The following is a 10,924-nucleotide window of genomic DNA, read 5'->3' as shown; positions in this document are numbered from 1 at the left end:
GTCAATTTTTTTTAGATCTGTGAATAATCAACCGCGACGCTCGCTTCCGCTCCGCAACCTTGAGCACCTTCATACCTGACCAAACGGCCCGGCCCGGCGTAATCGTGCCTGGCCCGGCACGGCCCGCCAGGGCACGTTTATTATATGGGCCATGCCGTGCCGGCCCACGTGCTACGCCTCCAGGCCCAGGCACGGTCTAATTAGTAAACGGGCCGGTACGTTGGCCCGTTTAGCACGCTGAGCTGTATATTTTCAGCCTGTTGGGCTGATTTTTAGGCCTATTGGGCTATATTTTAGGTATACATATATAAAAAGATTCTGAAAATTATATGTAAAAAATAAACAGGCCGTGCCGTGCCGGCCCGCGTGCCCAGGCTCCAGGCCCAGGCACGGCCCAAGGCGTGCCGCATGCCGGGCACGGCCGTTTAGCCCGTGCCTGCCTGGCCCATGGTGAACCGTGCCGGCATGCTCACGGGCTGGAAAAAAAGAAACAATGGGCCGACCGGTGAACTGCCGACTGTCCGGCAGCCGGCCAACCGAGACTTGCCGCAACCGTATGAGCATCATGGGCAATGCAACACGTCGGCACCGCTTCCCCCGCTAACAAGTCAAAACAGTGGCCCACCCGCAGCGACCGCTGCAGGCAGGTCAGAGAGCGTGAGCCAGCCGCACCGAGCAACGCATGCGCCGAACGTAAATAAACAGTCAGAAATGCCCCTGCTCCCCCGTCCCCTCCCACTCCACCCAGCAGCGCAAGCCCGCATCCCAATCCCCCCATCCCATCTCTCCTCGACCTCGCGCGCCGTCTCTGCCGCGATCCCTCCCTCCTCACTCCGCCCCCAAATCGCCGTTTTTCTCCCCCCCCCCCCCCCACCCCCCACCCCGCCTCGGATCGCGCCCGAACCCTTCGCCCCGCCCAGCCCCTCCGACCCCACCACCCAAACCCCCAATTCTCGCGCCGGCCCTGCGCGCAATCGGACCCGATTCCGGCTCGAATTCGAGGCCTGCCGTCTCCGGCGTGCGTCTCTTCCTCCACAGGCGCGGTTTCGGTGCGGGCTCGGGCGGCCCGGACGGAGCCCCCGCGGATCTAGGGTTTCGGAGCCAGCTAGGGTTTACCGCCGGCGGAGTCGATCCGGTGATGGTGCGGCGCGGCGCCGGCGGCCGGCGAGGAGGGGTCGATGCGGGGCCATGCGCGGCGGTGAGCGGCTTCTCGTCCGGCACATGTGGCCGGCCGCTCGCGTAGAGGCAGCAGCCCCAGCATCGGCTCACGGACCTTCTCCTCCTCCTACTCCTTCTGGCTCGTGTGCCCTTCCACCGCCGACAGCCTCCCACCCACCGGTGCCGGCGACTCCCCCAGCCACGCCGCGGAAGCAGCAGCAGCAGCAGCAGGTCGTCCGTTCTCCCCGGCCGGTGTCACCTGGCTTCTTCGTAAAGGTGCCTCATCTGATGGGAATAATACGCTTTGGAATTTGCCAGTATCGTAATTGTTGTTCTGCTTCTGCTTGAATTTTTTTTCATCTATATGCTATAACTGGAGATTGCTTTGCTCGCTTAAGGAAACCATGTGTTGGTATCTGTTGAATTGGATGCACCTGACTGGTTCGCCCAAAAGCTCAATGGGAAGTCGATCAATATATTTCAATACTCTCCCTCTCAGATTGTAGGCCATAACTATTTTAACCATAGTGCATCCACGAGACTTCTTGTCTCGGATACTTAGTGAACTGAATTCACCAACCATTTCACCCAAAGGTTCAAGCTGAGGGCGGAAGGTGGTCAATATAATTCAGCAATATCGTATTTGTTCTGCATCTGCTTGAAAATTATCATCTGTATACTGTAACTAGACTGCTGCCTCTTGGACCTAGGGAATTAGAGATAGTGGTCTCCAGCATGTAAGGAAATCATGTGCTGTCTAAACTTAAGTTGCATCTATTTGGATGGCATGCACTGAATATTTCACCCAGAAGTTTGAGCTGAGGGGAAAGCTGGTCAATATATTTTAACACTCCCATCAGGTCTAGGCTCTTTTATACCTTAACTTGGGACCTATGTGGCGTGCAGGTCTTGATCTTGAGACCTTTTGTCTCTGATGCTGTATTGAATTGCACGCACTGGCCAGTTCACCCAAAAGCTCAAGCTGATTGGAAAGCTCGTTATTTGAACAGTGTGCTAGCACGAGGTGCTAACATACTAAGAGCTGCGTTGGCGTGCATGTTAGAACTTACTTTGAGCATATAATTTTCTGTTGGTATAGGAAGTGATAAAATGCTGTTTAAGGCATTTTACAAACATTACGTTGGTTACTGGTGTGGATATACGGGTTTCATGGTAAGCCATGCCTTGCTTATGCTGAATTGCCACAAAGATGTGGTTTACCTGCTGTTTGCACATCTTTAATTATTGTTTGTTTTGCTGATGCACTACATACTAGGAAATTCCTAAACAGTTGCTGATTATTGAGCTTATATTTCAAGGTAGGAAAAAAAGAAGAAAAAAAGGAGACCAGACCTAAAACGTGGGTATATTGAAACTCCTTCTGCTGTTTACCCTGGCTGTTGTGCTCTGTGTTGCATTATAAGTTTATAATTTTCCTTTTGAGAAGAAAGTTATTCTAGGTTTGTATATGCTGGTTATTGTTGCAGATCGACAAGTCTGGCAAAAAAGAACTCATTTTACTTGGTGGCCGTCTTCCAACTGTTTGTTGGGTCCATCACTTAATGCTCATTAGCTTCGTCTGAATTACAATAAATGTTATTACACCTCACTTATGAGGAAATAATCTAAATCATGGTGTTGCTGTGGTCTATTGTGAAATATCATCCAGAAAATATAACGGAGGTCGTAATGGTGTGATTAGATCTTGGACATGGTCTATGCTTTCTGATCTCGCTAAAGGATATTTTGGCTGTTCTACAGATTTACACCAAGAAGATAACTTGGTTAGGTAGAGATTTTGTGGTTTAGCAGCTTGGATATGCCAAATTGCTGTTTTTTTTTCCGAGATATTCTTATTTGGCCCTTTCCTAAACTGTTCTTCCTGATTTGGCCCAAAAAAATCATTTCCTACCTAATTTGTCACTGGGTTCTCTATATGACATTTTCGTCCATTTTGCCCACTAGCAATGTTAAGTGAGAAGTGAAAAGACATTTTTGCCCCTCATGTAGATAGCTCAAGTAAATGTGCAGTTCTCTGATTATCCTAAACTCATTAGGCAAATAGCGGGCTGCCCACCTGCTAGCCCTACACAACGTAGTTTGAACTTCGGTGAACGCGCGGGCACGGCGGTGATGATTTGGGAGCGTGCGGGAGCGGCAAAAACTGAGGAGGGGTCGTGCGAGGTCGGGGAGCTTGGCAGCCCGAGAACAAGCTAGTGGCGAGCGACGACAACTGCGGTGGGAATCAACTATAGAGGGAGAGGCTAGGCAGTGCAAAAGCAGCCGGCGGAGCTGCGTCTTGTAGGGGTGAAGGCTCGAGGATGCGAGGCTCAGAGGGGGTGGCGCCGACAACTTTGGAGGAGCACCAGGCAAGGAGATCATGGTGTGGCGGCGCTCCACCGGAAGCGGAGAAGATGAATGTAGCGATGGCGGTAAAGGGCTTCCCAGGTCTATGCGAAGCTAGATGACAAGGTTTGTAGGTTGGCCACGTAAGCGACAGACGATGGCGGAGATAGCGTGCTCTGGGCATCGAGCCTCAGGCCACCCAGGCTTGATTCCTTCGGTTATCATTGTCAAAACAACTAGGCGGTCTCAACGGGCAATGTTTTGCGGCGAGGGAAGGGCCGTCAGGAGGTGTAGGATGACGTTGAAGGCTCTGGAGGAGCCCTTGGGTCCTTGGGCTGGTTGTCCGGACTGGCTAGGAGTGCATGTGGTGGCTGAGAAACTCCTCCCACCCTGGCCATTGAGAAGCCGTCGGTTGCTTCACTGTTGGCTAGCCATCAAATCAGTGTCCCGTCCCATGTTTGCGTGCGCTTATGTGTTTTGCCGTGTAGTGCTAGTCCAGATCGATCAGTCTAGCTGGTGGTAATTAGTGCAGTCCTAGTCTAGATCAATCAATCTAGTTGGCGGTAAATAGTTTTATACATACGTAAGCTAGCCTCCTAGAAAATACATCCACCTGCTTTCTTCTGATGACTCATTCGTTGCTTCGTGTACTTGCACATATCTCCGTACACTTGCGCGTACTTGGGCCAACAACATCGGCCAACAAGGTCGCCAGACAGCGGGGCGAGCAGCGGCAGTCGGGACCTATGTTAACATCTCTCCTACATTTTTTTTACTTCTTGGTTCCTATTTTATATTGGGCCAAACAGTTTTTTGTCGTTTTTTCAACATGAGGGGCAAAAACGGCCAACAAGGTCGCCAGATGGGCGAGCAGCGGCAGTCGGGACCTATGCTAATATCTCTCCTGCATTTTTTCTTTTTGGTTTCTATTTTATATTGGTCCAAACAGTTTCTTGTCGTTTTTTCAACACGAGGGGCAAAAACGGCCAACAAGGTCGCCAGCGGGGCGAGCAGCGACAATCAGGACCTATGTTAACATCTCATGCATCTTTTTTTTCTTTTTGGTTCCTATTTTATATTGGTCCAAACAGTTTTTTGTCGTTTTTATCATGAGGGTCAAAAGCGTCTTTTCATGGCACACTTAACACCATTAATGTGGTAAATGAGCGGAAATGTCATATAAGGAACAAAATTTACGCCTATATCAAATTGGGGAACAATATTTTTTGGGGGCCAAATAAGAATCTCTCTTTCTTAACAATGAAGCTCGATTATGCTTCTTCACCCAATGATTTTGAAGTATTAGAGTATGCTCATGTGCTTGCAGTTCTGTTGGTAACATGAAGAATATTTTGTTCCTCAAGAAAATAATAATAGTTTAATTATTTCAGGACGGACGGGAGATTCGAGTTGGCGACTGTGCTCTTTTTCGTGCTATTGATGTTCCTCCTTTCGTTGGATTGATACGTTGGATTGAGAAGCAGGAAGAAAGCAATCCCAAGTTACGTGTAAGTTGGCTATATAGACCTGCTGACGTCAGGCTCAACAAGGGGATACAACTGAACGCTGCCCCAAACGAGGTCTTCTACTCTTTCCACCAAGACGAGACATCTGCTGTTTCACTGCTCCATCCTTGTAAAGTTGCCTTTTTACGTAAAGGTGCTGAGCTGTCATCTGGGATTTCTTCATTTGTATGTCGGCGTGTGTATGATATTGACAACAAGTGTTTATGGTGGCTTACCGACAGAGATTATATTAATGTAAGTTCTACAGTTACCTTTGTTTATTCTGTCTATTATATTGTCTGTTAATGTGTGCAACTTTTGGCCAGGAACGGCAGGAAGAAGTAAATCGGCTCCTAGACAGAACGAGGCTAGAAATGCATGGTGCAGTGCGGTCAGGTGGGCTCTCACCAAAACGGCCAAATGTTCTGTCAGCTTCCCAGCAGTTGAAGGCTTGTTCAGACGGTGCTCAAAATTGTGGCCCATCTAAAGGGAAGAAGAGGGACAGAGGCGAGCAAGGAATTGAACCAGCTAAGCGAGATAGTGATTGTCCTCCTAAGGTTGATGACAGTGAACCTGGAAATGTGAAGGGGGACAATATGAAGTCTGAAATTGCAGAGATGACAGAAAAGGATGGACTTCCTCATGCTGAAGCTGTCGACAAGCTAGTTCAATTCATGCAACTTGATCAAATTGAGCGGAAAATGGACCTTGCCGGCCGAGTAAGGCTTGCTGATATTATTGCAGCCACAGAAAGTCCTGATTGCCTTAGCAGATTTATGCAACTAAGGGGCCTTCCGGTCTTGAATGATTGGCTTCAAGAAACTCACAAAGGGAAGTCTGGTGAAGGGGGTAGTCCTAAAGAAACTGATAAGCCTACTGAAGAACTTATCCTGGCCCTGCTTCGTGCACTAGCGAAATTGCCTATCAGTCTGATTGCCTTACAAAGCTGCAGTATTGGGAAATCTGTCAATCATCTGCGCAGCTATAAAAATCCGGAGATACAGAGGAAGGCTAGGTATCTTGTTGATAGCTGGAAGAAGCGTGTTGACGCTGAAATGAAGTCGACTGATGCAAAACCTGTAGTGTCAGGTCAAGCTGTTTCCTGGTCAGGAAAAGTGGGGTTCCCGGAAATTTCTAGTGCTGGAAACGGACGAAGTGGCTCAAGTGAGCCCAGTCCGAAAAGTGCAGGGTTTCATCTTTCTTCACCAAAGGCTTTGAGTGCTACATCTGGTGCTGCTGATGCTGTTGCAAAGTCAAATCCTTTCACATCTGGCTCTTCAAAATTACAACACATGCAACCAGCAAATCCTGCAGCCAACTTAAAGGACTCACCATGCAAATCAGCTGCTGGGACTTGTGGCCCTGATTTTCCTACAGTGAAAGAGGAGAAAAGTTGCAGTTCAAGCCACTCATTGAATAACAGTCAGTCATGCTCTAGTGATCCTGGAAAAACAGTTGGTTCTTTGAAGGAGGATGCACGGAGCTCAACTGCTGTTTCAGCGAGTGCCAGTAAAATTTCTGCACGTGGCCATCGAAGGGCAAACAATGGACTTCTTGGTTCTGGATTCCAGAAGGAAGCTGCTTTGGGAAGGTCCAGCCAAGGTGATCGTTCTTTATTGCAGGAAAGATCGTCACAGTCTGCCTTGGCATGTGAGAGAGGAGCTGACACACCTCTGATCAACAATCAAAGATTGATTGTTCGGTTTCCAAAACCAAGTTGTAGCCCTGCTAGGAGCACAAGTGGGGGCTCTTGTGAGGAGCCATCAGTTTCAGGGAGTAGAGCTTCATCTCCTGTTCACGCAGATAAGCATGAACAGAATGATCGTAGGGTGAAAATGAAGGTTGAAAATTCTCGGGCTCATTTAGGTTCTGATGCTAATGCTGAGCCTGAGCGAAGCAATGATACTAAAAGAATTGCAGGTTCCGAGGAAGGTGATAAATCACCTTGTGGTATGCTGGATGGTGACTGTAGCAGGACTGCTGAAGAATCTGCTAAGGATACATGTGCATCACGACTTGCATGCTCGGCAAATATGGATGAAAAAGACGTCTGCTTAGGTGAAACCAGAGTGCGGAACTCGTTCAGCCCTTTGAATGCTTTGATTGAAATCAAATACTCCGTAGGTAGTCATTCCATGCAAGCTGGAGATGATACAGCAATGAATCTTCTTGCTAGTGTTGCTGGAGAAGTATCTAAATCTGAATTGATGTCATCTGCTTCACCGACGAATTCGTCTGCAAACAAACATGGCTATGGAGGCCAGAATATTCAGAAGCTAAAAGTAGAGTGTGATGCAGGCCCATCACAGCACCTGGATCCATCAGATGATGTTGAGAAAGTCATCTCTGAGAAGGAAGACAAAAATGATGAGGAACGACACTTGAGGAATTCTGGAACTTACTTATCATCCCATGACAACAAGGGAACATCATCTACTAGCCCGCCTCTACCTGGAATAGATTCTAATGCTGCTGAATCTTCAGTTGATTTACTTGGTGGTGGTGATCAGAAGCCAAATGCCAGACAGCCAGCTGATATTAAGATTGATGCAAAGTTCAATATCAGCATTGCTGACACCGACACGGCATCAGGCAGTCAATGTAGTTTGGTTGCTCCAAATAGAACTTTACACCCCTCTGAGGAATCGTCTTTATGTGGTGCTGATAAACAAGGTCAAGGTTTATTGAAATCATCAGATCAGACACATCTTCATGGTCTACCAGATCACCTCGAAACCATCAGATCTACTGACAACAGTGGCAATGGTAAATTGGATTCAAAGACTTCATTCTCATCTTTGGCTGTGGATATAAAAAATGCTGATGGTCTAGTGGTTTGCAATGAAGTGCTGAAAGAGCATGAGAAAAAAGAACAGCCTGCCTCCACTTCAGCTGGTGTCACCAAACCAGATGTATCAGTAGTGCCACTTGGTGCAGCGAATGGGATATCTGTGATTAAAGAATCAAAAGACTGTTCCAGTGAATCAAGTAGTCAAGCAAAACATCGCACTATCATGTCTCAGGATACCGAGCATACTGCAAGGCACAGTTCAAAAAAACCGAGTGATGAAGTGGGTGGGAAAGAGGACATTGTCTCATCAGATGAGGGTTCTTCTATGGCTAACACCAACTCAAATGGTACAGCTAAGCTTGACTTTGATTTGAATGAACTTGGGGACGAGGGGAATCACTCTGAGCCAGCTAGCTCTACTGTTGTATGTTCTTCTGCAATTAATTTACCTGGTCTTTCTCCATTCGTCTCACCTATTTTAAGTGGTCTGCCGGCCCAAATAACAGTCGCTGCTCCAGCTAAAGGACCTTTTGTCCCTCCCGAGAACCTACTAAGAGTGAAGCCTGAGGCTGGGTGGAAAGGTGCAGCAGCTACAAGTGCATTTCGTCCTGCGGAGCCACGGAAGACTTTAGGGATGTTTCTAACTACACCTGGTAGTGCAGTGTCTGATGCTGCCGGGAGGCAATCTCGCCAAGCATTTGACATTGATCTAAATGTAGCAGATGACCAAGTTCTAGAGGAAGATATCTCACAGAGTTCTGCCCGGACAATTGGTTCTGAATCTGGCAACCCTAGAAGTCGCAGTGGCCCTGTACGAAGTGCTGGCTTTGAACTTGACTTGAATATGGCCGGCGAAGTTGCAGAGAATAACCAATTTATCTCAAATGCTTCACACAGAGTTGAAGTCACATTGTTGCCATCAAGACCGTTGCCAGAAGGTTTACCTAATACTGATACAAGTAGCTCGAGGAACTTCTTTGATCTCAATAACGGACCAAGCCTTGATGAAGCCAGTACAGAATCTGCACAAAGGACCCTATCATCTAAAGGTGCTAGCAGCATACCATTCCTACCTCAAGTTGCTGGCCTTAGAATGAACAATACTGAAATTAGTAACATGTCACCATGGTATGCTTCTGCCAACCCAGGTGGTCCCGTAGCTATGCAGTCGTTTTTTCCTCCTAGAGAACAGTCTTACCCAATTGAAACAGCACCTGGAACCCAGAGGATCATTGCGCCTACTGCAGACGGCGGTCAATTTGGAAGTGGTTCAGGCAGGCCTCCAGTTATTTCCACATCGCCAGCCATGGTCTTCCACCCTCCTGCATATCAATATGCAGGATTTCCTTTTGCTCCCGGTGTTCACCTTCAAACAGCAGGGTTTCCAATTGGATCGGTGCCATATGGCAATTCTGCACCTCCAGGAGTTACATATTTTCCAACCATTGCTCCATCATTTGCTGGGTCAACAGGCGCATTACCTGCCCAGCATGCAAGGCAGTATGCAATAAACCTTCCTGAAGGTAGCAGCAGTGATGGACATGACAGTAACTGGAAATGGAGAAGACAGGGGCTTGATCTTAATTCTGGCCCTGGAAGTATAGATATAGAAGGGAAAGACGAGCGAGTACCTCTATCGCTTAGGCAAAATTTGATCACACCGCCACAACCGTTTGTGGAGGAGCAAGCAAGAATGTTACAAATGGCGGGTGTAGGAATAAAGAGGAAGGAACCTGAAGGCAGTTGGGATGCCGAAAGAGCATCATCATACAAACAACTATCATGGCAATAAGAACTTCAAGGAGTTCTCCTTTCAGCGACTTCAGAGTCTGGTGAGCTTGTATGTACCACAGTTCTGACTTCTAGTCAAATTCAGTCTCTCTCGCAGCTCCTTTTAATTTTCTTGTTAAGCTGATTAATTAATGGTGCTTTTATTTGCAGGGGCGACTGAATGGGGTGTTGTATTGCACCCGTTTGGGCGTGGTGAGATATACAAGTCACATGGATTCATCTCCTTGATGATTTGAATTGCGAGAGGAACAAACCTTTGCTGTAATTGCTGTACATGTTAGTCATATCCATACTTACCTGGAACAGTTTTGCTCAGCTTCAGCAGTTGCCTTGCTAGAGTTTCTGTACCTGCCAGGCTTGCTTCTATTTTACCCAGGAGGGTATGGCTTTGGAGATGGAACGGTGATTTGTCCTCGGCATCTTCAAGCATCTGAAACCGCTGTAATTAGTTTCGGTCGGTTTGTTTATGTTTTTCTTTGATAAAGTGTTTTCACATTGCTGAGGACATCAGCTGCTTAACATATGATTTAGATGTGACATGTATTCCTGCTGGGAAGCGTTATAACCGTAGATGAGGAAGAAATAATTCGCCTTGATTGACGTTGTCTTCTGCATCAAGCTTGCCTGTTGGTTTCCGTGTGCTTTCGGCCATGCAAATTTTCGTATGTGCTGTGTTATTCCAGGTATAGTTTCATAATTCGTTGATTGTTCTTGCTCCATCCTGGTCGTGGTTGGGGGTAGTTTGCACGGTGCATGTTGTGGATATGCCTCTTGATGTATCCATGAATTTGCAGCTATCACTGTGTTAATCAAGATAAAATATACTTATTTGAGATCTTGTAGAATGTAAGATTAGAAATTGAATTATTGCATTTATAGAATTTACAATAATGCGATGGGTGAATGATTTGAATTCTAAATTTTTAACCCTTGAAATATCTCTACTTACTCATAAAAATGGCCCAGTTGGTGATGTTGGTGTGTCTTTCATCCATTCTTTCTGACCATCTGATCTGCATACAAAGCATGTGAGACTTTTTGTCGGGGGTTGGGTGCGACATATGTCAAAGGATGGCTTATCATGGTGGGAGCGAGTAGAACGTCGCCGGTGCCTGGAAGCGGGATGAGGCGTAGACACGTACGCCGACGAACTTTACCCAGGTTCGGGGCTCTTCGTGGAGATAACACCCCTAGTCCTGCTCTGCGGGATCTTCGCATGTTCACTAAGGCACTAGTGGTACAATGGTGCTCCTTGAGCTGTTTGCTAGAGGTGGAAGAAGGCAGGCACGCTCTCTCCTCCTCTAGGTATGAGTCTAGTTCTAACAGGTTGGAA

The 10,924-nt window shown here is 47.3% G+C and overlaps 1 protein-coding gene across 3 annotated transcripts; it reads left to right on the top strand.

Annotated features, from left to right (window-relative positions):
- Window positions 1-630: 630 nt before the first annotated feature.
- Window positions 631-10,191, top strand: LOC109770850 (uncharacterized). 3 transcript variants are annotated; one of them, XM_020329564.4, is made up of 4 exons: window positions 631-1,434; window positions 4,896-5,264; window positions 5,336-9,632; window positions 9,742-10,191. In XM_020329564.4, the coding sequence occupies exons 1-3, from the start codon at window positions 712-714 to the stop codon at window positions 9,590-9,592; spliced, it is 5,349 nt and encodes a 1,782-aa protein (XP_020185153.2). In that variant the 5' UTR covers window positions 631-711; the 3' UTR covers window positions 9,593-9,632; window positions 9,742-10,191. The 3 variants fall into 3 exon arrangements, with proteins under 3 accessions (XP_020185153.2, XP_020185152.1, XP_045085977.1); XM_020329563.4 differs by having other exon boundaries at window positions 738-1,434; window positions 5,336-9,640; XM_045230042.2 differs by lacking the exon at window positions 631-1,434 and adding an exon at window positions 2,497-2,518 and having other exon boundaries at window positions 5,336-9,640.
- The last annotated feature ends 733 nt before the right edge of the window (window positions 10,192-10,924 follow it).

Source organism: Aegilops tauschii, chromosome 6 (assembly GCF_002575655.3).
Source record: "Aegilops tauschii subsp. strangulata cultivar AL8/78 chromosome 6, Aet v6.0, whole genome shotgun sequence".
Lineage (NCBI taxonomy): Eukaryota > Viridiplantae > Streptophyta > Magnoliopsida > Poales > Poaceae > Aegilops > Aegilops tauschii.
Note: the sequence above shows the minus strand (reverse complement) of the source record. Positions and strands in the feature narration are given on the sequence as shown.